A 25973-nucleotide genomic window follows, 5' to 3' on the forward strand; every position below is an offset into this window, starting at 1 on the left:
GTCTGGTCTGTTGAGAACAAAAGCAGTCCGTTGCTCTCTGCTTATTCATAGGGCTGGAAACAGGAATGTTACGTGATTGAACGCTGAGGAGCCGTTTATACTATTGGGGATAAAATTCCCCAGTATGGTGGGAAAGCGATTAGGGCGCATAGCTGCGGTGTCTGCCAATGAACACTGCATTGGACTATTCCAAAATAAAGTATGTCAATCTGACCTTCATTGTCACAAGTATGGTCTCAAGCTTCCAGAAAACAACTGAGCTATCAGCTTCATTTCCCGCTCACATGTCCTGGAGACACTTGTCCCCTATAATACATAGTCGCCTCAACGTCTTCATACGCAGCTTTGCATCACGTCTGGCGCCATGGGCCCTGGGTCTCTTCTCTGCTTTAGCCCGAACGTCAGCCTTGTTCTTCACAATGGTGCTTAGCGTGGTTCTTGGAGTTTTGTTTGCGGCAGTGACTTCGGATTTCTTCTCACCTCGTTCTATTCGCTTGATGATTTCCAGTTTCATGTAAAAGAGGAGGTTCTGCAGTGGAACCAGACATGGCATAACATGTTTGGGAGCAAGCTTTGCTATTAGCATTGCTAGCTCCTGCTAGTAGAGACCAGTGTGACTTTGAAACCTCGTGCTTTACTACAGCTCATCTAAACCCTGCACCCCTAGGGTCTTTGAGGTATTGGAGATCAATAAATAAATGATTGCATTTAATGGAACAACTGTCCATAGCATTTTAAGCTGCCAGCTAAAGACACATTCTTATATATGATAATGCTGATTAGTGGAGGCAAGAGTTAGCACGTATAAAGTTATTGTTCTCTTAACTCTCAGAACCACACAGAAACAGCGTGCAGTTTTGGGGTATTTCTAAATAAATCGCTATAAATGTTAGCTTATTCAAAAGTAGGTTACTAAAAATTGGCTGGCATCAATCCGTGTTCCCAGCTGGGCTCTTATTTTTTATTCTCTTGTTACTCCCTCATGTTCTCCCCTGCCCTGCTTAGGCTGAAGACCGTGTCTCTAGGGAGTTGGAGAAGACAGCACAATACCAGGCTCGCATGGCCAAGAGGGCCAAGAAGCCCAAACGCATACGGGCCATCAGTGATGATGATGGTGCGAAGAAGATGATCCTGCGTGAGTTTGACGTGGTTTTGTTTGTTCAGGTCACAGCCCAAGTCTACTCATTTCAGGCAGGCATAGCCGTAGCTCCCTTTGGAGCTGCATGGTGATATTCCAGGGTCCTATACTCTGCTTTTCTTTTTCATGTCCACCTCAGAAACAACAGCACTCGGCTTCCTTTGGTAGTTGTAATTAGCAGATATCTAGTGGATGCACTTTTAAGGTGTGTTTTAAATATAACTAGCTCTGTCTGGAGAAAGTACCAAGGTATCGTTAGCTAACATGAAGGATGTAATGAAGGATGAGAGGAAGCATGTATTAGGTTCTTTTATCCTTGTAGTCTTATTTGTGTGTGTGGTTGTCTTGAAAGTGCTACCATATCTACTCCAATCAAGGCTGGCCCATGATTCTAAGCAAACACCTGGAAGTTGGAGGTCAAATAAAAAAAAAAGCTTTCCTCGAATGTAAGCTGGCCGAAAAAAAACAATTGAGAACGACAACAGGGTCAGCACACAAAGAGCATTTATTTCCACGAACCTGCTCCTGTTCACTTGTCCTCATTGTCGCTGACCTCCGTATCACTGTCCTCTTCGTACAGTGCACAATCTTCTATGCCATCAATTGCATTGAAAATGCTGCAGTTTCAGAGCAAGTCTGCAACCAAGCTTTCTGATATGTCATCCCAGGCTGCAGCGGTCCAGCTAGCTATAACTCCTAGCGACGCGCGCTTGGTGTGGCCCGTTGGAGTTAACTCGCATGTTTCACTCTTCCAGTGGAATGCTTCGCTCTCTTGCTAACGCTCTCGTTTTAGCCTGTAGCACTTCTAAAGGTCACTAGAAGTGCCGCTGACCTCCATGATTTCATGAGCTCTGCCAATGCTGGTTACACTTCGGGATGGTGGCCGTTCTTCGGGCCCCTAAATGCCTCCCTCGTTGCGGTGCAAGCAAAAAGTTCATCAAGCTGCCTACTTCAACAGTGAACATTCTTTCCTTTTCATCCACGCCGAAGTCTCAACCAGCTTGCAGGTTTGAAGACTGCTCTGCAGCGAGCACAACTTTTCACTTGAAGGCGGCACTACAATGACACCATCTGTTTGGTGCCATGATGTCGGTGAAAAACCACATGTGAAAGACTTGCACTGCCCCGGAACATGCCCACGCCACCACACCGAGTGAAAACGAGGTCAAAATGCCAGCCAGTACTCGTGTGCTTTTATTGGCATTGCCTATGGATAGTAACAGCTGCAGTGCAATCTTCTGTTGGTGTTTTGGGAGGGGGTGCCACCTGCGTGCCACTTTTTTGTTTTGTTTTTGCTTTTATGCATTGTCGTATTTTTTATTACAGTGACAAAATCATCGAATCGAAGCCAACGTAAGAGTTTCATATCTTGTGTTTTAAAAAATAACCATCGGCCTAGATTCAAATACAATATATCTCTTCACAGTCTTTTTGTGAACACTAGACAGTTTTTTGTGTTTAAAGCTCACCATGTTGACCAGACTTTGCAGTATTATTTTGCATATTTTGATTGACCTATTTAATTAGCATGGTGCTTGTTTCTGCTGTAATATCTCAGTGTTATTTGCTTTTCTTGCAGCTAAAGGCAAGAAGGGTGGCAAGAAACGCAAGAGCTTTGATGCTGAGCTTGTGGACACCAGCCAGAAGGCCATTAAGAAATTCCGCTATGGGTATGTAGCTACAGAAAGAGAGAAACTTTTGGCTCTGGTAGGGTAGGAGTTGCCTTAAAGGGACCATGAAACAATATTTACCAAGGTTAAGAAAAGTGGGCAAGTGATAGGTGCTGTATTTACTCGCATAATGAGCACGTTTTTCCCAGGACAGTTGACATGAATTTGGTAGGAGGCTTCATTATGCTGGGAAAACAAAGCTTCAGCATATTTTTGTAAGGGTCAAAATTTTATATCGCGTCATATGTCTACCCGCTCGCCCGGCAGTCTGGCTGTCTGTCCTTCTGTTGATCCATACATCTATCATCAACAAAGCGTGCTGTTGACAAGTAGCGTTCCTGCGTCACCCGCGTTTGTGTTGCTGGAGTTAGCATCGTTCCCTTCAAGAGGTGTTCGCTGTATCATGTTGTGATACGGCGATTTTGTGATAGTCAATGAGGACTGCCAGTCATGGCAATATGCAATGAACATGCTGAACCGGCTCTGAAAGTAAGGTGCATGTTTTTTTTTTTACACAGGGTTAAAAGAAAAGTAAATTCTTAATGACAAAAGTGGGGGATGGTTTTATTACTTGAGTAAATACAGTGTTCCATCACTTCTCACCCCTCTGCAAGTATTTTTCAACTAGCTTCAAAATGATGCTGCTTTTCTCTCCCCTCAACTCATACTGTCATACACACGTCAGAAAAAAAATAATGAAGATTGGAACTATATGTCGCCCATATGTCACATGTTGGTGCTCAGTTTGCCCACTTCTGAGGATTATCCGACGCTGACAGTCTGATGCACTCCAGGCAGCTCGCTCACGCATGTCTTTAGGAATTACATGCCCGAGTTTGATGCTTCGTCAATCACTGGCTTTCCAGCCAGCAGCACAGACAGGCATATTCATCTTAAGGGAATGCAAAGACTGTGAATGACTCTGGAAGCATGTGCGAAGGAGTTGACCTCCCTTATGCCAGAGGGATTTGCGCATCTACATGAGCAGATGACCTTTGCAGCTTCTGGAAGTGTGCCTGTTATGTTCTGGCTACTGTGGCTGCTGTGAATGGCAGAGCCTTGCGACCTTTTGCTTACCATGACTTCTCTCATACGCATGATGTACACTCTCTAGACAGTGGTTCTAAATCCTTTACCCATGTGCCAAGGTGTGTATCGCAAACAGTCATGTGTCTATAGGTGCGCCATTTCACTTCAGTGAATGAGTGAAATGGTTTTTCTTGATACGCTTGTACAAACATGTGAATGTTTGTGGTCCGTGCCTTGGAATGAGCTGGTATAAAAATGCATTTCATCCAGTAAAAATAGTCCAAAAACCGTCACTGCGCAGTTGTTTTGCGAATTTTAAAGATCATGCTTTTTAAAGTTATAAATACATCACTGGCTCCGTTCCAAGGACTCACAATTAATGTGAATGCTCAAAAGCATTCGTTCTATGCATTGAACACATTTACTGACAATCTTCAAAACTGTTTCAAAATCTCCTAAAGGGGCCTGTTAGGGGGCTGGTGACCAACTGACCTGTGGTCACTGGTGGTCTTGGTCTTCGTTGAGAGGATGAAATGTATATGCTTTGCTGTGACAGTAGAGGTGTTCAAATACATTTTTGCTCTTTTTTTTTAAAGGCCTACCTACAAGGAGAAAGTGGAGATGGGTCTGGTCAAGAAGAGCAAAGGTCCAGTGAAGAAATTCAAGTCGAAGAGTCGATACCGGAGAAAATGATTAATTACACAGCAAATGTGGTTCACCCTTCTCATGTATTTGTGAATAGTGTATGGACTTTCCACTGGCAAACATTCTATGTGAATGCACTGAAATTAAAAGGAAAATCTGTTGCGATATTTATTTGTCTCCACAGATGAGGGAGCATGTGGACGGGGGGCGGTGTGATTGCATTGTTTAAAAAAGAGCAGACTCGTTTAGTTTACTCTGCACATGTGCATTATGCGTAAGACCTATTGTCTAAACTAAGTTTGTTTGTGTTTGGAAGTCATTTCATCACGTGTTGTAGTCATTTTAGCAGTTTTCTCGTGCTGCATTTCTGGTGCTACAAAGGCGTCGGGTAGTTGTGTATGTGCCCATAGTGTGTTCGGTGTGTTGAGATGCCCTATCATGCTGCAAAAGATAAACCGCGCCGCCGCAGTGGCTCGGTGGTTTTGGCACTCTGCTGCTGACCCGAAAGACGGAATTTTCGATCCCGGCTGCGGCGGTCGAATTTTGATGGAGGCGAAATTCTAGGGGCCTGTGTACTGTGCGATGTCAGTGCACGTTAAAGAACCCCTGATGGTCGAAATTTGAGTCCTTCACTACGTCCCTGATAGCCTGTGTCGCTTTGGGACATTAAACCCCCTTAAACCATAAACTGCGGATGACGCCATTTTGGTTTGTAATAGACGCTCTTAAAAGGTGAAAAATTTCAAGATTTCCGCATTTTTAAAGCAAATTTGCATTCTGAGTTTTCAAACAGAACTTTTTTACAGTGTTTTCTGAAACATTGTTATAGCATTGTTTTCATTAAAGCTGAAAACTCCCCTTGCGTTTTTGTTTGAACTTAATTGCAAATATCTCGATTTCTGCAAAAACGGCCACATTGAGGGACAGAAAACGCAATGTAGGCTTCGGTGCACGACAAAACAAAAATAGCCAAATGGTCAGCCCATTCAATTAGTTTCACATGTAAAAAAATTTGAAAAGTACTTTTGTTGTTGGTGAGAAAAATTTTTCTAACCATGTGGGGCCAAAGACCCATTTCACAAGCATTTCGCCACAGTTGAGCTGAGCATCAAACCAGGGAAAGATTGTACCCATTGTGCCACTGGTACCCAGCAGCATTGGGGTCGAACCTCGCACCTCCCGCATACAAGGCGGATGCTGACACCATAGGCTATCGCTGCAGTTTTTTCTGCTTATGCAATGACGAACTCTCGAAACTCACTTAGGTGTTTGAGGCTCTCATCTGCTGAACGCTCGTAGAATGAACTCGTGTGAACTCCATTGACCTCTCGAAACCGGGGAACATCTGTTGAGGAATATCAGGTTGAGCCTCAAAAAGCACAACATCGCAAAAATGCGTAACGCGCCACAAAGCTCCTGCTGCGTTTTACGATTTAAGGAGTATAATGTAAACAATGAGCTCACCGTGTTGCGAGAGTGAGCGAGTGACAAATTTCTGGTAGTTCCCGTTGCTAGTCGCTCCTCGTGCTACCCTGTACCAGCGCGTATCTCTCGTTTTTTACTCATTCATTTACACTGACAGCGAGCGAGGTTAGTGTAAGCAGCCGGCTTCTTCCAATCTACAAAGCGGTCTCCTGCGGTGTGTACTTTGCCACATGGGGGTTTAAGCGACAGTGAAGCCAGCTTCGACGAGCTTGCGGGAGGGTGAAAGTAGTTCTTACTGTCAAGGGCTAGGCGACCTCGTCCTGTGAATGGGAACTTCAGGCGGTGTCGGAGGGTGAAAGTAGTTCTTACTGTCAAGGGCTAGGCGACCTCGTCCTGTGAATGGGAACTTCAGGCGGTGTCCGCCGATCTCGCTTTCCGGCGTTCGCGGTCTTCGGACGTCACGGGGTACGACCATGAAGTCATAAAGGAAAAAAGGCTACTTGCCTCACTCGTCGAAAGTAGGTTTAAGCATGACATGCATTGCAGGAAAGCGTGGCGAATCTAGCCCGGCTCATGGGCGGTGGTAGCAGCACACTGTTGTAGACTAGGCCAGGACTTTTAGCTGCTTAACGTGCCCTTGCCTTCGGCCGCTTCAGTTTTTCGAGCTAGGCGGGCTCCGGCGTCGGCCGCCTTTCTTATCGGGACTGCCTACTCGTCTTTTCTCGCTACTTTCGACGCTTTAAGTGCTTCTGCGTCCAGGGGCTTCGGCTTTTCGTGATTAGCAGCGCGTTGAGTGTCCCTCGCTGCTTTAGCTGTTTGACGTACCCGCTCTTCATCGGCCTCAGCGACGCGTCCGGCCGCCTTTTCACCTTCGTACGTGTGCGGGTACATAAAGCTGCCGTTAGCAACACAGTCGAGCCTCTCTCGCGACTCGACCATGCAGCTCCGTTGAATGGCCACGCTTTTCGAATTGGTAGCGTGGCGATGGCATAAGAATGCATGAAGGGTTCGCAGAATGCGACTCTGTTAAGTAGAGCTTGAGGACAGTCAGTGTTATTCTTGCATGTAATAAAGTTTTTTTAAATCTGCGACGGTGGCCTAAGGCGTCGGAAAACGAAGCTGCTGCGTTTGCGCCAACGCGTGTTCGAATCCTGCTCGGTGCTGCAGTGCGACAAGTTTTATTTCTGCTGTGTACAGTTCTAAGGAAAAAATTTGCGATGTGTTTAGATGAGTTCGGCTTCATGTTCGGCCTTAGGTTTGCTTCCGTTTCCGTGCGATGTTCGCCTGAATTTGCCGAGAATGGGCGCATTTCATGCTTAATAACGGCTCGCTCGGCGCACGGCAGTAGCATTGTGGGATATCATCGTCGTCGTTCCAGCTAGGGCCCGCCACCTTCCGCATCCCAGCACCGCGGCGTTCAGTTGGGACGTTAAACCCCTATAAACCAAACTAAAATCTATAAGCACCGATAATCTACCCAAGCAAGAATGTCTCTAGGAAAAAAAACTGTCTGACCCCGCCACTAGCCCCAGCATGTAGCTGGCGCTGAAACGCGTAGCCTCTTAGGTGGTTAATAAAGCACATTGCGGGGCTATTTGGCGACGCATAGTTTCTGTAATAGTAATTCAGCGATTCTGTAGTAGTAAACTTGGAGTCAGCCCCCGTTCTGCTATGTCCTTCTGTGTGCTCGTCTGAAATAAGTCCCGCTCAACTGCCGTTCTGGAAACTCTCTTCAGTGATCATCTGATAATGTCTCAGGGGTACTCTACTTGATCTTACCACATATTTAAGTTTTAGCTACCAACCGAGTCTCTGCTGCTCATATGCAGTGACATGTGCGTGTCCTCATCTGGTCGCAGTAGATCGGCAATGGCAACGAGTTGCTGCCTAACCAGGCAGCAACTCCAGTTGTGCCAAAACTCCCTACTCTTGCGCTATCTCGGAGTGAGCAAGACGACGTACGTTAGTATGCGTCTGCATCTACTTCAGTGGTGAGCTGTGGAATCCTGTTTAGTTTACCGACGAAGAATGTGCAACGAGATAAGCTTCATGGCCACCGAATCTGTGGTGTCGTTCTTGCGCCTGGCCAGGATGCGTTCCTCGTCTCGAATCGGCGTGTCTTAAAAAACACCTTCAGCGCATTAGTAGCATCAATGCAGTTCAACCTGTCGTCGCAGGCCTGCTCGTTTCTTTCACGCTGGGGCCACACTGAACACAACCCTCGTTAAGATACCTTACTTCACTAGTTGCACTGAGCCAACAGCGGAAGTAGATACGTGCTGTGGCACTTAATGACGCATATTTTCCCCCTAATATATAAGTATAAATGACTGCAACAGTTCCTCTAGCTAACTCAAACACAATACTTTTTGCGTAGTTTTTGCAGAACTGCGCCGCACCCAAGGGCATAAAAGTGGTGTTATCTATACGACCCATGGTTGCAGGCAGACCAATTGGCTTTGCTGACAAAAAGGCCGCGCATAAAAAGTCACGCTAAATTTAGTAACATTCAGTTTTTGCATCTATTGTCTACACATATGTCGCCCATAGGCGCGACCAAGGTAGGCCAGCTATTGCAGGATATTCATTGCTAGTGGTTGTTGCTTGGAATTTATCCGTCGGATATGTGTTATAAATCAGCACCTTCGAAATGTGCGTTTGTATTCATAACTGTTTACAAATATAGACGGAAAAGAATTTAGGGGCGATCATATGGACTGACTCATGCGGACGAAATGCGACAGCATTCTTTCAGCTTCCAGTCTCATTCAGTTCTTGTTCTATTCTAATTCTGAGTCCATTGTTTTTCTCTCCAATTCGAATCTGACTGTGTTCTAATTTCGACCACGCAACTACGCGAAACTCGTCACATTGTTAGATCGCGGCGAGTCCTCGTGCCACTGCTGGTGCAGTGGCGCAGCAGTTCAGCGATACGTCGCTGCACTGGCCGGTGGCTGTTTTAAACACAGCGACCGGTGGGGCATGTGAGATCGAGGTTGCTCTTCGAGAAATGCGAGAAGGTTCATCCTGAAACATCGGGTAAGGGCCGCACTCCCCATTTTGGACTCGATAATTGAGAAAAAAATACGGTTATGCGTTTGTTTAAATTCACGTATGGGCCGCACCTTCAAAATTCACTCCCGATTAAAAAATAAAGCGTTGCCCTTACACGAGTTTACGTCCCGCAAGCCTGATTTTTGCACAGAGAGTTCTTCGGGAGGCTGTATATTTTGCATGCAGGCCTGCTGTAGTCTGAGCCATTTTCAGTTTTGCTGAGTCATTCTTCGTCCGGCGTCTTCCTTTTTTCCCCTACAGTTGGATAAGGGATTGGGGAAAGGACACGGGTGGCAGGCGGAGAAACAAATCCCCCTAAACGCCACCTGAGAGGGGAAAGATTCACTCAGGCGACAACTTCGCCGGACAGTGTTCTTCATTATGGCCCTCCTAATGCTGAACATATGATCACAGGATCAAGGAAGCGATGACGAGTGATTGATTGATTGAACGGCTGATCGATCGATTGATTGATTGATTGGTATATATATAAATTGATTGATCGATTGAAACAACTTTTATCAAAATGAAGCACGTTCTAGCATCGCTCGCTGTTGCGCTGTGCCGTAACAGCTCGAACGTTCCATTCTTTGAAGTGCATAACGTGCAGCAAATAGTTGCAAATAGCTGAAAATAGTTAGGCAAATACTCCGTCAATCATTTTTTTTTATTCGAGAAGTGTGCCAAGAGGAATAAGTTGCGAAGGGGGGAAGGAATGCGGGAGATAGAAAGTTAAAAGAAGGAGTGAAGACCCATTGCGCTGAGGTAGTCGCAGAGGTTGCCGGTGAAATGATTGTTCGTAGCCCACTTCACATAGTCACACTCGCGGTTCCACCGCGGGCCCAACCCCCTGAGGAGCCGTTCTTCATGCTGAATGTTGTAACGCGCGACACTGCGGCATAACCTGCTTGAAGTCTTTTGAAAGCGTTACATCTTCGGCGCAGTTGAAATGCCGGCCTAAATTTCATTAGTCTTTCTCGCATTTGTAGTCCTTTGTCTCACCTTTCTAAAGCCAATGGCCTCTCAGGTGATGTTCGCTGCCAACGTATGGACACCTGTTACGGGTAGACATGCGTTCCTTTTCGTCGTACTTTTTCACACATTCTTACCAATATACTTTTCATTTCCTCCAGTTCAAGCAAACCATTCCAGTCTTCTCTCCTGGGCTTGGTGTTTAATATTTGCGAACTTTGCAGCCTCTCGGATCTAATTGTTTCAATCCCGATCCTTTGCTGCCGCCCCAAAGCGTCAACGTAGGCATGCTTGTTGGCCTGTATATTTTAGAAGTGAAACGGAGCTTAGAGCCGACACAGGACTGAGCGAGTCAATACCCCACCCTACTACCTCGTCATGAGAAGCTGCTCTCTGCAGCTCTAGCATGGGCGGTCAGAAACGGCTGATCGCGCGCGGGCCCGCCGGATAGCAGAAGCTATTGGAGTCCTGGACTGAGGACCCAGCCCATGAGGACTGACCTCCCAGTCACCCAGTCTAAATAAGGTCTTCCTCCTTCTCGGTAAATAAACTGATTTACTGCATTTACTTGTGCTGTATGGTTTACAGTTGTTAGCAGTCCAAAAAGTTCGGCTGAGAAAATAGGTGCATTTGGGTTTATGTCTGATCGATCGCAAGAGCTCTCCTATGGCAGCGCAGCCAACATGATCAGGGTATTTTTATCCGTCCTTAAAGAAACTATTGTAACATATTTATTTAATGCCGTGAGGTCCATGAACTCGTGTCGGATAACATCTGCAGCGACAACGTTCTTGTTATATTTTGTCAAGGTCAGGTCCCACAGTAAGTCTGCCTTGTGCCAGGGAGAAAGCCTTTGCTGAGCTTCAAGAACGGAGGAAAAGATAGCGAAACTAGTGCTGTGAGGCACCTTTCATGTGAATAGCAAAAGGCAGAGTTACAAACCGCTTACTTTGAATGGTGCGTTGATGTTTCGGATCAAGACATGGTTTGGGTCTTCGGGGGGTTTCGAAGTCTTGTAATAGACTGCACCAAAGAAGAACCTGCGCTCATCAAGTGGCCATTCATTTGATTCCGCATAGAGACTAGAAGCAGGAGACGCTCGGAAAGCTACCATTGTCATTCGGATCACTTGATGTTGAGATGGATATTAAACTCTTAGTGTTGTCACCCTTCTCCTTTGTTGGTGGAGGACAAATCTGTATAGCCGCGGCAGTTTAAGGCTGTGCTGTTCTTACAACTTTTAGGCAAATATAGTTTAGTCGACTTATCAAAAACCCCACTCCTGACTCCACCTGACCCCATCGCTCCAGGAGGGGGTGGGGGAGGGGTGTTCGAGTTCCCCAGCCCCCTTCCCCGTGCAGTTGGCGCCTATGTTCACAGCGTAGCGGATACCTGCGGATATCAGAGCGGATAAGGCGCTTGATGGACCGAAAACTGCAAAGAAACTGGCGCAAACGCACACACAAGCCCAAACAGAAGCTGTGACTAATCTGAAATCTAATACTATCGCATTCCACTCTTGAGGTGACTTAAATGTCCCATTACTTTGTGTTTCTACTTGTGAACAAACCATCATCATCATCAGCCTGACTACGCCCACTGCAGGACAATGCGCCCCCTCATATCTCTCCAGTTAACCTTGCCCTGTGCAGCCGCGGCCAATTTATTCCGCAAACTTCCGGCCACCTAACTTTCTGCCGCACCCTGCTGCGGTTGCCTTCTGTTGGAATTCAGTCCGTTACCCTTAACGACCGTCAGTTATCTTGCCATAGCATTACATGCCCTGCCCAAGCACATTCTTGATTTCGACTGGGATGACGTTAACCCGCGTCTGCTCCCCGAGTCTCTGACCCACTCTGTATCTTCCTGTATCTTAACTTTCACCTATCATGTGCAGATTACACGCATCCATTCAACTTTTAAACTTTAGTAATGATACAACTGGAAAAGCTCTTGGATATTTTTTTGTTGCTTAAAGGTGTTGTGTGAGGGCTCTAATAAAGTTGCGGCATGCCTGGGATATTGAAGCACGCCGCTTAACGAATAGTGTCCAGCAAGAATTTTTTAAATGCGCTTTGTAGAAGCTGAGTAGTTAAAATTTGAATTTCAGTGTCTTCGCGCCTTTCCCTCTCCTCTCGTCACTTTTTGCACGCTGTAAGGTAGGTGCTCCTTCGCCGACCCCCCTCTGGGAGCGCAGCTTCCCGACCCGCCGGAGCTAAGCGGCTTATTGGCCGCGGCCACGGTAGCTGCCTGACGTCCGTCGGAAAGAATCTAACCAATGGCCACCTCTCACCTTGTCTACCCAGATGCGGAGGACGGAGGAGGGTGCGAGCATGAAAAAATCGCCGGGAAGGGCTCGCCAACTTTGACGCGTTATTGTGGGTCCTCTGCTGCGCGTAGATGAGTATTATTTGGCTCTGGTTTTCATGGCAACACAGTGCAGTGATTAAGCGAGTTAATGTGCTCTCCTCGGAAGGCGTTCCAGAGCCCCTTTAAGACTAAATTCAGTACCTAAATTATGCCCATTGCCTCAAGTTACAATAGAAATGTAATAACGTGTTTGTCACATTGGAGCAGAAATGCGTTTTCAAAGTGGAAGGCCTCACCTTCGTCCACGGGTCCACGTCCGCATGCCAGTACTCGGCATATACTGTGCGGCGCCGTTGCTTTTGCCCTGACTGGGTGCTGGAGGTAAACGCGTTTCTTTTAGTTGTAGTTTCTTTTTACTTTTCATAGGCGAACGAGTGGCTCCGCTGTAGCAGAGGGCGTCGGATTTTTCAGCGTGCACTGAAATGTAAATATACAAGTATATTTGCATTTTTCCGCAATCGCTGTCGCCACGTCCAGGGTTTGAACCTGCAGCCTCAAGAGTTCTAGCACAGCGCAGACATACTAGCACAGATGCATACCGGAACAGCCGATCACCTGCTGCGCGTGCGCAGCGGCCAGATTGAGACGCGCACCTTCCGGCACTACGCATGCTCAGCTGCCACCGGGCTGGTCCCAGTACGTCTCCGCTGAGTCAGAGCTCCGCATTTCCAACACGCAGTAACAGAGGGCAACACGACTCGCCCGCAGTGCGGTCAGTGCAGCCCATACACTGCGACGAGAAAGGACAGCACAGGTGTACTTGTTTCTTTTATTTCTGAGGAAAGGGACGAGCGATGAAGGACTATCGTGCGAAAAAGATTCGGATGGACAAAGAAACAGTAACAAAGGGAAGAGTTTATGGCGACATAGACTTCGCTTTGATGTCGTCCCGAGGGACGTTCCAGTTGACATTTGTCAGGCAGCGCCACACGCATACGCTCTTGAAGGAACACCGGCTCCGTTGTGCATGCTTAAGATTGTGTTACTTTGTTTCAGCACTGGACAGCAACCGTTGCTCAGAAATCCCTGGTCGCACGCGCCTTTCTTTGCCGCTTATTCCTTGAACGTTCTTAGGGACCCCTTGTCGTTCTCTCTGTACAGACGAGGCAAAATCATCCGCAACACCAGCAGCAAGTGAATAAATACACAAAAACACAAGAGCATTCTTGTAACAAGGTAGGCTGGGATCATTGTTCTAGCATTCTTGTAATTGTCTGTCCGGTGGTAAGAGCTGTTTTATATGATGACGCTTGTTAAGTCTCATAAACTGCACAAAAAAAAACGCTTGGAAATATACCAAGAACAGAAGCAGCAGATGTAAAAAGAATATGAGTGCATGGCGGCCAGAGAACGGCGAATATTCAGTAAGGGAGTGGCACTGAGAACACTTGAAAACAACTCGTTAACGACTTCTCTCAGTTAGCCTTGTGTAATGCGTGACAAATTTTTGAACTCATTGAGGTGACGGAATACTAAATGCGCAAGCTAGCGTTCAAGACACAGATGCAATATCCAAACCTAAGCAAAAGCAAGATGCTTGACCAAAGTAATATTTGCGGTGCCATTTTGAATAATTTGAAGGATGACCCGACTGTGCCTAACCTTGATGTCTACTGAGACCTTATATGATAGCCTCAAGAGCTGAGCCGATGTCTTTACCACGTACGGTTAGAGAAGGGCGTAGTCGCGAGCCTAAATAAGCCACGGAGTACCGACTAAGGGTCCATCCTGGACGTTGTCCTATCGGCGGCGAGGGATGTTCTAAGCACCGTTTTCGCGTTCATTCTGCGGCATTTGCGCCCGGCATACGAACGTGGCCGTGCAGACGGCGCGTAACGATTTCAACACTTTCAATGTCCTGAAAGGGGAAGGAACGAAAACGCAACTCGAACGGAAATGAGAATGTGCATCAGAGATCCAGGCACAGGTGCTCACGTTTATACACGACACGCACACGCACGCACGCATTCACGCAACAACGCACTCGTACAGACAGCGCATATGCTTGCTCCTCTTCAGCGGGGGGCAACAACAGACGAGAGTATAGCACGAGGAAAGAAGGAACGGGAAGAACGAGTGTTGTCGCATGCTCTCAAAACAAGGCATTTCTCGCGCGGGCTGAAGACTTCTCGCTACAGAGCTCTGTCTCGACTGTGTGTGTGTACAGGTTAATTTCTAAGATTCGGGAACGCTGCAGTCTGTCTCCTTCCCTTCGCGCTTGAAGGCTGTAGCAGTACTATAATAGAGTATGAGCCGAAATGTGACGATATATAGCCCAGCTTAACGGAGCGGCAGTTCCTGTTAACTCGAACACATAGCTACGGGCCGAGCATCTCTCGACAGCAGCTACGCGTAGCTACTGTCCCTTGGGGGCGCGGACCTTGGTGACGTCACGCAACTACGCCGACTGATGCTGTCCGGCAGAGTTGCCAGCTCACAGCGGTCACGCGCACTGCGTCCGAGGTTTATTATAGCGACGCCATTCCTCGGGGTCTACAGTGAAGCCACAGTGCATGCCGTAGTCAACAAGTGCGTATGGTCGATCTTTGCCTACCGTATAATAGCCCCATGAAGCGAAGGCTACGATCTCATTGTGTGGAGAACTCTAGACTGCTTTTCGAGGGAGTGATAAACCACGGGCGACTTTGCTTTTCCTGGAGGAAACCCAGCGGTCGTAGTTAGCATGCGCGACTTGCTCATACGGTGCATGCATATGCGAGTTGAACAGCGCTTGTCGCCCTGTCTGCGTGGTGCGCAGTCGAATAATGCGCCGCCGCAGGATTCTTCCTCTCTTACGTCGAGTAACAAAGAGCTTACTCGTCTAAGCGCGTAAACACGTACTTCGACATAGAGAGGCGCAGTCAGAGGCTGACATGCAAACGCCGCCATTTTCATTGCGTTCATGTCCGCACACAGGCTTCTCCATGCAATGCCCGTATGTATCGAAGCCTGAATACTACAGCTGGAAAGATGGCGAACGACGTGGCGGCCGTCCATCGACCCCGACGAATTGATTTCCTTTGACGTCTTTGTGCCGTAGCGTTTAACTGGACTCTCATTGCCTAGGGCCGCTTTTTCATTAAAGTCCCTGCTATAGGCTCGTAAAATGGCAATCTTAATGGAAATTTAATTTTCACTACCGACTAAAGAACAGCATGGGCAACATGATGCTGCCCCCGCCTTTCTGCGCTTCTCATCATCGCCGTTTATGTTGCATGTCCGAACACTTAACGACCAGCCCCGAAGTCTTCTTCATTTACGAAGCGCACAGCCATGGCGACATGTATCCATCGTATCGGGACCTCCAGGGGGTTTGACGAACAGCTACTTGGCGATAGGAGCTACGGACCGGAGTGTGCTTACGTACTTATCGTCGGATGGGCGTCGTGTCACCGTAAATGTGCGACAACGCCGGTGTGCCGCGTCTTCCTGTGTGGCCGTGTGTAAACTGCATATAGTCGAGTAAAAATTTCACGAACATCGCGGAGAGAAAGAGCGAAAAAATAAGATCCCTTATATGTCAGAGAGAGGAATAAAAGGCAAACAACAAGGGGGGCGCTCCGTCCCCCTCGTATAAACGGAGACGGCCAAAAGGAGCACGCTGAATCGGTACAAAAGATATAGAGTGAATTCAACGATTGTCTTCGCTTTTTCTTTTCTTCGCTGGTTTTCTCCTCAAACCCGCTCAACGTGAAGATAGGAGGAAAGGGTCAGGTAAGAATAGATACCTTCTCATCTCATATTTCAAGCCTCACCATTCAAAGTGGCACGACGGCGCGAAAGCTGAACTAACTTCTGCACTGCGAGCAGTCGGGCGTCGACGACAGGTGTCGCCACCTGGCAAGCGAATGCAGATTCTGCTCTGCGGTGTAGCGCTCACACGATTTGGGCAAGGCGCGCGGCCGCTAGAACTTCTCGGAACACGTCGTGTGGCGTTGCTAGTAGGCTGTATGCAGTCGCTTTAGCTAGCGCTGAGCTGGTTTAGGGAAAACAAGAGACTCGGAAAGTGCACAAGCCACGGAGAGCATCTCACTTTTTTATTACGTTTTCTGCTTTTTCTACGCTTCTACCTAAATGTCGGTCCTGCACTCGGCGCCTTGAAAAATGAGGACTCAGGCCGCTAGACAAAGCACAACCGCCGCGCTACGCAGGACGAGGAGAGGGCAAAACAACTGTGAACGGAACGCGCATGCACCACTGCGGCGGCGAACAGCGAAACGAACACTTGTGGGCCTGGCTGAGAGGGTCTGTACTTGAAGGCGGCACTGCGAGACCGCCTAGTGGTACGTGCAGACGTGTCCCAGACTGCGAGAGGACGTAGTTAGGTCGCCCTGGACCCTCGACGCTGTCGACGACTCGCGCTTCCCTCGCTTATGGAAGGCGCGCACTCATGCTCCCTCGTGACCGGTTCGCAGTTCGACTGAAAACATTGGCTTTTAGTTTGAGGCCCCCATATTTGCAGTGCTGTCTCCTGGCGTAACGGGGACGTCCACGGCTGTGACGTAAGAAGGGCCTCTCCACAATCTGGAGCGACGCGATGGGCCACCAGTTGCGTGTTTGACGATTGTGACTGACGAGCCTTTCGTGCTGCAACGGCATTTCCTCCCGATAGATGGCGGCAGCTACAGGAACAACTATATGCTGGCGTGTTCTGACCGCCTCGTCGCAAAAAGTAAGCGATGTTGGTGCGCTTGAATCCGCAAAGATGAGTTTGAAGTCGCGTCGAATCGCTCCAGACTGCCAAGCCGACTGCCCCAGCCAGTCTGGGCCTGTAGCCCCAGCGCTTCCGGCAGGACGCCGCCATTGTTAGACGTGAGGTATGACACTGTCTAAAAGAAGTTCGCCACTTGAGTGTCGACTCCGCAAAGAGCACGAGAAGCCGTGCGAGTAGAATATGTGCCTCGATGGGCTCGTGTTCGTATTTTGCCAACTCGCTCTGCGTTCATTGCGCTGGGGAGCACCGCTTATCTCACATCTTCGGCGCAAGCGCGAATCACTCGCTACCGTTTGCAAAGCCCCGGCAGAAGGAGGATGAGCTCTCGTCGACGCGTGGGTCGCACTGTTCCGTTCTTATGCACAGTTCGTCAGAAAATAAGGAAAAGTTTAGAAAGACGCTTGTCAAGTGAACGAGAAAAGGGTTGACGCGACAGATTGGACGAGGTTTGAGTCCAAGGTGGATTCAAAATTAAACATCCCTCTCATTTGGTACTCTCCGCTTCTGTCTCCAGGCGCCGTCTAATTTCGCCCAAGGAATTGATTTCTGCAGTACAAGCGATTTCCAAACTTTGCCTCCCACCCTGACGGCACACCTGGATTGCACACGTCTCGGACACGCCACACTCAGCTCGAGCCGGCAGTGTTTTTGGTCGGCGGTGAAGCGACGCGGCTTAGCTGCGTTTTAGTCGAGCCTTAGCTGAAGTTTCGAGTGCGCCACTAACCGTCTTCTCCGCCGGGGCCCGCGTAAAAGGGCCTCGAACCCTGTGGAAAGCCAAGTTTGGTACAGAGTTTATGCGATTGTCTCGGAGCAACTATAGATCGAGTGTGCGTAAATAGTATAGCATATCATTAATAGCTCGTACGGTGTCATTTATTCCTTCATATAGTATTTATATTTATATATAATATATATTTATATATATATTAATATGTACAACGAGTAAGATATGTCCCTCGAAATGCACCGTCTGCTCGCTCCCCCTTCCCCGAATAAGAAAGCTGCGGTTGCGGCAACTGTACAACAGCCAAGCGACTCTCGCACCCTTCCACTTCGGATCTCGTCGAAGCATCTTTGTTCTTTCTGCTTTTGCTGCTTCAAACCCGGTAGAATGCGATCTCGCAACGACACCGCTCGTGCAGGGCTCACGACACAATTGCTACTGTTATGGCCACCCCGCGGTGACAGCCTATGGAGCGCGCTACTCGTGAAGCTGAGAGTCGCGTCAGTATTGGCTGCGGACTGAGCTCGCGAGTACACTTTTTTTCTCTCCTTTTTCTTTTCTTCTGCGGAACAACCAACAGGAGAGTAGCATCGGAGCAGCATCGTGAAGAGCTTCGCCACATCCGAAGCGTGACTACGAATTCAGAGGCCTACACTAAGGGCTCAAAATGAAAGAAAGAAAGAAAGGCCCCAGCTAGCCAGTTCTCGAGCTTTGCCGCACAGCGACAGAGGCGATTTTCAGATCACGAGAACCTTCCCTCGAAAAAAGCCGAAGTTAGGTTTCGTAATAAATGTGTCCCTTGCGACTCGCAGCTATAGAGGTTTCACCACGCATGGGGTCAAACGAAACTGTCCGGCAACGGTCAGGATTACTTCTGGAAGCCGAGAGAGAAGCAGCACAATTCTTCGTCCTTCACCACACAGCTGTTTAGCTCCACTAGGACTTCACCCACCACGCAACTCTGAATGGAGTACTGCACCCACACAGCGTCGGAAAGCGAAAAAAGAACACAGAGGCCGGTAGCCGCCTCGAACTTTTTTTTTTCTTCTCTAGGCGTATACATGCACACGCTAACGCTGCCTACTCAAGCACACGGCGCAGGACGCGGAGTAGAGACGAGAAACTCTCGGGCGCCGGAAAAGAGATGATGGCGCCAGCCAGGGGGCACCACCCTCGACGAGCTGAAATTGGTTCTAACCGACTCCGCTAGGTGCTTCTTTCTCTTCGTGTAAGGCTGGCAGGTATGCATTTACAACGGGGGAAGGCCAAAGTGGGGACTCGGGTAAGTACGTGCAGAACCCTCGCGGCTCTCTGCTCCCCCCCCCCTCCCCCTTGCTCTCTCCCCCGCGTTGTGTGCACGCTGTGCGGGGGAGCCTACAGGGGGCATGTTGTCTAGTTATCTAGGTGATACGCATGTATGCATACGCGGGACGAGGGAGTCATGTAGAAATGCCTTTGTTGTAGCTTTTCCTGTTCGTGTTCAGCGGCTGCGCCTAAAGCAGGGACCAAAGCGCGACTTCCTCTTTCCTGCGTTTTTTTCCAAATTTTATTTTGTTCGCTTTTGAGGGGTCCGGCTCTTCGCAAGGTCCCCATTGTGACGTATCTCGTTAGACTTATTGGTGAGGGGGCTCTCTTTGAGTTTACGGGCGTGGTGCCACGCGTCCACGCTAGGCAGCATCTTATTTTATTTTTACTTTCGCAAAATGTGCCCTTCCGGGTGGTTAGATACGCCACCTGGATTCCAGTACATCGCGAGCCGCCAGTTACTGCCAGCTGCAAGGAAAAATTGCGCAATTAGATCCCATGACAACGCCGTGTTCTCCATTTCCCTATGCCCATCCCTAGTTTGTTTCCTCGTCCCCAGCGCACGCAGATGCCGCAAGTGAGACTGTCAGCATGAATAAATGGTGGCATTTTCTCTGCGGTGGTGTACAATAATTGCTTCGTTTACAGAAAGAAACAAATACAAAACCAAGTCAAACCAACCATCCTATGTTGCTAGGGGAAAAAAGCATCGGGATATGTTCCTGAAGGCTAGCTTTAAAAAATTGGGAATGCTGGCGAGGAAACCGGGACGGTGGCTAGGAACCGCGGACAGGAAACTGATTACAAACTTAAAAACGATGTGTGCTGTTCTTTCTATTTTTTTTTTTGCGCACGAAATTAGATGCGGCTGCCTAGGCGGTGAGTCTCGTCGTTCGTGTTCCGCCCGCGGGATTCTTCCGCTCAGTTACGCGTCCAAATGAGATTTTCCTGCGCTCCCGACTAGCGACGATGAAGAATCGCGCCTTCCTTTCCAGCAGCCGAATGTTCTTGCAAAGAGAGCACACAAAGGCTGTTCAGACTGCGAGAACACTGCACCGATTCGGAAGTGTCTTATTGGTGCCTTTTATTTTTATTATTACTCACTTTAAAAGGATACAGATTAGACCCAAAACGAACGAGTCAATGCCTGCCTTGTTCGCTACCAGACCCGGACTTTTTTTTTCAGACTCCAACGGCAGCAGTGCTAGTGTGACTTTCAGCACCTTCGAGGTTTTCGTCATCGGTAACAAGGCTGGCCTTAGGAGTAACACCTGATCGTTGCAGAGGCTGTACATATCGATACAGAGACAGGAAAGGAGGTAATAAAGAACATAACTGCTCATTTCTTACGTCTTAAAGCCAGTTCTCGACAATATTCGTAAGGACTGCTCAAAAATAAGTCAAAGCAGAGCTGGAGAAGACAATGTCCGCATCTTCGGGACTCGAGTCAACCGCGTGGAATTGTTAGCTGCCAGCTCCAAACTCCTCGTTATGCTTCGCTTCAGACCAAGGCTCTATGCCACTTCTGCTTCTCTTCTGCTTGGGGTTTCCATGCCTACAAAGCGTCCCAGGGGAAAGACGCTGATTACAAGGCAAAGTGCGCCAGAGTAACGTAGTGATGCAGTCACAAGATTCTGACGACGACTTCCTTGGCCTCCACACCGCCTGATGTTTGCCAAGCGCCAAACTAGCAATGGAAACTTGCCTCCTATTTGACACTTGTATCCCAAAAACGATTACGCGGGCCCCACACGTGCTAGACTCAACTCTTTCGTGTTCAGGAAACGGTCGCATGTGCCTTCAGCCTGCTATCTTCTAGGAATCAATGGCGACAAGAAGAAACCACATCAGCACAGAGGGGAAAAAAAGGATCGCAGCGCTCAGAGCTGCGGAAGTTAAACAAATTTCGAGCCGGGGAACCCGAGAGCTGCCCCGTGTGATTGAGTGCCAATTATTCACTTACCTATTAATCTATTTTGTTGCGAGTTGTCAACAACAACGGCTCACCGTGGTTCATTTGGGCATTGCGGCGCTGCGTTAGGCTCGCCAGCGGTCGGCTCTAAGTCCCGGTCTTCCTGCCATCTTTGGCCGCGTGTTTTTGCTTCATCTGCCTAGACCGGCTAAAGAAGAATTAAACCTGGCGGTGAAAATGAAAGAAAAAAAAAAGTCTTAGAAACCAAGAGAAGATTCGGAAACGGCTGCATAGAGCGCTAAGCCAGAAGCGAACCAAGAAGTGCTATCCCGCGGCGGCTGAAAAAAAAAAAAAGAACCGACAATCTCACTTGCGGCATCTATTCTCAATCGACACGGTTCACTGCACTGGTAGTCTAAGGCAATTGACCACTTGTAACAGAGACGTCCACAACCCAGACTAAGCTGAGATTAGTTCAGTAAGCTGAGATAGCGTCGCGAATGGGTTGAAACACGATGATGTGCGACTGCAGAAATGCGGTTTGGAAACGCTGCAGTCGAAGACGGAGGTGCCGGTGGGCTTTCAGGTTAACATCTGAAATCATCGTCGTCGACTAATTTATTAGAATCACAGCGAGCGCCGTAATCACCACTACTGCTAATTCTTATCATTCTTTGGTATGAGAACATGAAACAGGCAGGACATGAAGGCAGGCACAGGGAAATGGAGAAGTAGAAATGCAACAGGCCGACAACTGCCACTACAAGAACTTGCTCCAGAAAGGAGACTCCCCTCCGTTGGCCCGCTTTCCTAACGCCCGTCACCAAGGGGGGAATGAATGCACGTGTTTACACGAAAAGATACTCCCAGAAAGGGCTTCATACATTGTTTTCTTATACTTTGTGTTCCTCCCATAACAGCTGAGTATATAGAGGGTGGCTCATTGGAGTAAGCGCGCTGTCATCAGCGCCCCCTCCCGCCTTCTATCTGGCCACCCTCCCACCGCTTCCTCAAAGTGCGATCCTTTTAATTATAAATGGCGCAGTTTCCATCTAATATGACACGTTTCCTAAAGCATGATACGTATTCATCCCGACACCCTCTTGTTCCTGATCATTTATATCCCCACCTGCCGTGAATGTACGTTACGCCAGCCTGGAGACCTTCGGACGTGTCTGTTTGCACGAGATGTCACAACGCGTTGGGGTGTTCCGTTAGAGTAACTTGAGAAAGCTGCTTATCACGCGGTGCTCTTAACAGCGTTGTGCGCTCGTCTGGTGCCAAGGGATTGCAGCTTTCATGGAGAGCTCTGAAATAATGGGTATGTGCACAATACGAAGCGTGCTTAAGTCCCTGCTTAGAGGCCTGCCTCAGTTCCCACATTTTTCCTTCCTGCTCCTCTCTTTTTAAATGAATTGCGTAGGAGAACCCGTCCGGCGAACAGTATGGAAGAAGTCGAACAACTCGCACGGGCAACCATGCTCCAGCGAGTTTACGGCGAGCTTTGGAGGATGCATAGACACCGCGGGAACGCCGACGGACGCTCTGCCACGTCACGCTCTCGAAAAGAGAGAGAGAGAGAAAAAAAAAAGATGACAAAGACAGAAAGTGATCAGAGGTGGCACATAAGTATACCCTCTGAGGTTGAACCACGTACGCGAACATCCTTGAAGCGAGCTCCACGCTGGTAGCCGAAATCGAGGGCAGCAGTTAACGGTTACTCCGTTATTCTCTACGCCAAGAGCAAAAACGAAAGAATAAAAAAGAAATCTGCGATATTTCTGATGAAGCTGAAAATCTCCGCAAGAGTCTAGATTCAGATTGCAGAGCCTGTTGCTGCGACCTGATGCAGTCCTTACGATGCATACGGTCTGCATCTAACCAATACCGTGTAAATATAGAATCATGGTACGGAGAAACCTGATAGGTGTAAAAAAAAAACCTGAAGTTAAATACACGCACCAAAGGAGTCCATCTCCGTAAGCTTAACCACTGTAAATTCACGTTAGTTTAGAATGTGACAATATCCGGCTGATAAAGCGATAATAAAGAATTTTCTCACGACGGATGCGCTCTTTGCGTACCAGACTTTTTAGGCCTGCTTACACCGACGAATAACGCGCCATGCCGACAGCTGTGCTTGAATCAGCCTTTTTTTTTCATTTTCTCAAGCGCACTATACAACTCAAGTACCTGCCTGTAGCAAAGGCGAGCATAAGCAAGAGCTAAATATCCGCGGAGAGGAGATCCCGAAAAGGCTGTCAATACACGGCCTTTTTTTAGAAAACCTCCGGTTCACGTTTCAGCGTCGCTGCAGCTAAGTACCGTCACGAATTTGCGCTGAAGCCCAGCCTGAACAAATTATCTGCACATAGTCAGTCGCTCTTGTTGACAACTGTGCCAAACTTCGGTTGACTGGCCACGGAAAGCCTGCGTGAAGCGCTTCAAGAACTTCACAGCGTCTGTCGAGACGAGCCACAGCCGCGCGTAATGAATGAACACATCGAAACGCACCGAGTAAAAGGGAGAAGGAAAGGGAAACAAATCAAGTAGAGCGAATGGGCTCGTGGCGAACGAGTAAAGTAGGCCCGCAACAGAAACGATCGCGACTTCAGAACTGGCAACCAGGTCGCCGTGCGCACCGTGGTCAGGGGCAGGGAGGTGAGCTCGCTGGGCCGCCTCGGCTCACACCGGCAGCTCTTGCAGTCACTTCCTGCCAGAGAACAAAAGGAAGCGGGTTCGAACCCCGTCGTGGCGGTGGGGTGTACACCCGTGGCCGTCGCCCCGGCAGGAGGCGACTCTACCGACCGACCGCGGTCGGCGGCGCGAAGCAGTGTCCGTGGTGTGTTGTCGTCCCCCGCGTAGTTAGCACCATATCCTACGGCGAGGGACCATGGCCGCCACCACCGCCACCGCGGCGCTGGCGGCTTCTGCCGCGAGTGGTGGCAGAGGTAGCAGAGACAGCAGCAGCGGCGGAAGGAGAAGCAGCAGCGTCATCGGCAGTGACAGCAGCGCCCAACCAGGAACCCGCCGCGAAGGAGACACTCCACTCGTGCACGTGGCCGACATGTTGGGCTGGTTTTCTGCGAAGTCAACGAACAAGGTGCCTCCGCGTCAGAGGCGAAACACTGCCACGCAATGCCTGAACAATGACACGAATACCGGAACACCGGTGCGGAATATCAGAACACCGGCATCGGAGATATTTACCATAGCGTGATACGCTATCGTGATACGCTTCCGTGAGGACTCAGTTGTGCGTGGGCAGTGGCGCCACCCCTCTGTTCCGTCAGCGCATGCTCAGCTGCTGCCTCCAGCAACCGTTTCATGGTTGCGGTTGGAAGGAGGTCCTTTGACGGGGAAAAGCCGCTTTTTTCTTGACTTGTACACGACTATAGCTGTGGCCTACTCGTCTTGCCTGGGCAACTGCGGTGGCGGGTACCGAGAGTCATTGCAAAACACGGCCATCCCAGCGCTCGCCGGCACTCGCGTAGCGCGCACGTCGTCCACCGAGGCGAGGGGCGCACACACTCGACAGCACGCCGCGCGTCCGGAGCATTCTGTGGTAACAGCAGACCCTGCTGCAGCTGCGCATGCGCTAAGACGTGCTCTGAATGGGGAGAGAATTAAGGCCCCGCACTCGGTGCAGCAGAATGTGAGGCCAATGGGCGTTGGCGTCGAAGCCTCGCAGCGCTTGCCGCCGCAGCAATAAGTATGCCGCGTGAAGAACCGACATGCGGTGTGTACCGCCGAAGCTGCAGAGGCAACGAGGCTCCAACATCAACATCCCACAATGCAAGCGCACAAACCGAAGCAAGGAGGTGAATCCCTGAGGAGCCGGGAAGGAGCTTCAAAAAAAAAAATCCGGGACAACACGTTTGACCCGCCGCGGTGGCTTAGTGGTTAGGCGCTCGGCTACTGATTCGAAGTACCAGGGTTCGAGCCCGACCGCGGCGGCCGCGTTTCGATGGAGGCGAAACGCAAAGGCGCCCGTGTGCTGTGCGGTGTCAGTGCACGTTAAAGGTCCCCGGGTGGTCGAAATTATTCCGGAGACCTCCACTACGGCACTTCCCTCCGTTATTCGTTCCCTTAAGGCGCGGTTCGGGTGTCCACCGAGATATGTGAGACAAATTCTGCGCCATTTCCTTTCCCCAACAACTACTTTTCAATTTTTCATTTTCAACACGTTTGGTTACAGTCTTACAGATGCTCGATGCGTGATCGATTTCGCGATGAACTTACGGCGTTGCCATCGTCTTGCGGCCTCAGCGGCAAGAGGAATTCCCGGCTACCGAATTCACTACATTCCAACTGTGCGCCAGCTGTGGCTAAATTCCGCATTACGTTTCCGTAAGCTTGGCGTGAACGTTTTCTCATATGCTTCGCTTAATTTTACGCTCACTATACTGTCTCTGTCCGTTTTTTCACCATTTGGCTGAGCTAGGTTAACAGAGCACTGACACACACACCCGCACACACACACACATGCGAGCTTGCCCGCACGCATCGTCATACAGCTACCAGTATAAAAGTTTCTGGCTACCATGAAACAAGCTGCGCAAGAGAACGAGACAACGAAAAAAAAAAGACACGCTGCACTGCAGCTGCGCCAGTGCTCACGTGAGCACAATCTGGCGAAAGAAAAACATCATGCCCATAACAGAATTCGTGCAGCTGTCGCAGCATTCCTTCGTGTCGAATAAAAAAAAAATCGCTGCCATGGGCACCTTTCATCGAGGTAAGGACAACAGTACGCGTAAAGGTGGTTTTTTTCGCTCAATGATTTCCTGACAAGAAAAAATGAATGTTCTTGGGGCCAAATGGAACAGTTTACAGCTTTCACCTCTAACGTAAGGTCCATCATTTGCGACAATTCTGCGTGCTTGGTATGTCGGGCTTTGTTGTTTGGGGCATACGGACACAATAAGAAAGCAAAATAAAATGTCGGCAGGGAGGCATTTATATCCTTGGACGAGTTGAAACATACATACTCTTATACCTCCTCCATGGCATCC

The 25973-nt window shown here is 49.0% G+C and overlaps 2 protein-coding genes across 5 annotated transcripts in view; one reads left to right on the forward strand and one right to left on the reverse strand.

The window, feature by feature from the left end:
• The window catches only part of Rs1 (Dead-box helicase Rs1), a 34262-nt gene extending 29613 nt beyond the window's left edge, over nt 1–4649 (forward strand). For both annotated transcript variants that reach the window (XM_077659432.1, XM_077659433.1), the window contains exons 16-18: nt 1006–1135; nt 2718–2808; nt 4434–4649. In XM_077659432.1, coding sequence (XP_077515558.1) covers nt 1006–1135; nt 2718–2808; nt 4434–4530 — 318 coding nt within the window. In that variant the 3' untranslated portion in view covers nt 4531–4649. The remainder of the gene's footprint in view (nt 1–1005; nt 1136–2717; nt 2809–4433) is intronic.
• A 15497-nt stretch (nt 4650–20146) lies between these two features.
• The window catches only part of LOC144125762 (acetylcholinesterase-like), a 122715-nt gene continuing 116888 nt past the window's right edge, over nt 20147–25973 (reverse strand). For 2 of the 3 annotated variants that reach the window (XM_077659435.1, XM_077659434.1), the window contains exon 5: nt 20147–24041. In XM_077659435.1, coding sequence (XP_077515561.1) covers nt 23824–24041 — 218 coding nt within the window. In that variant the 3' untranslated portion in view covers nt 20147–23823. The remainder of the gene's footprint in view (nt 24042–25973) is intronic. The other variant, XM_077659436.1, reaches the window with a different exon arrangement.

Source organism: Amblyomma americanum, chromosome 3, assembly GCF_052857255.1.
Source record: "Amblyomma americanum isolate KBUSLIRL-KWMA chromosome 3, ASM5285725v1, whole genome shotgun sequence".
Classification (NCBI taxonomy): domain Eukaryota; kingdom Metazoa; phylum Arthropoda; class Arachnida; order Ixodida; family Ixodidae; genus Amblyomma; species Amblyomma americanum.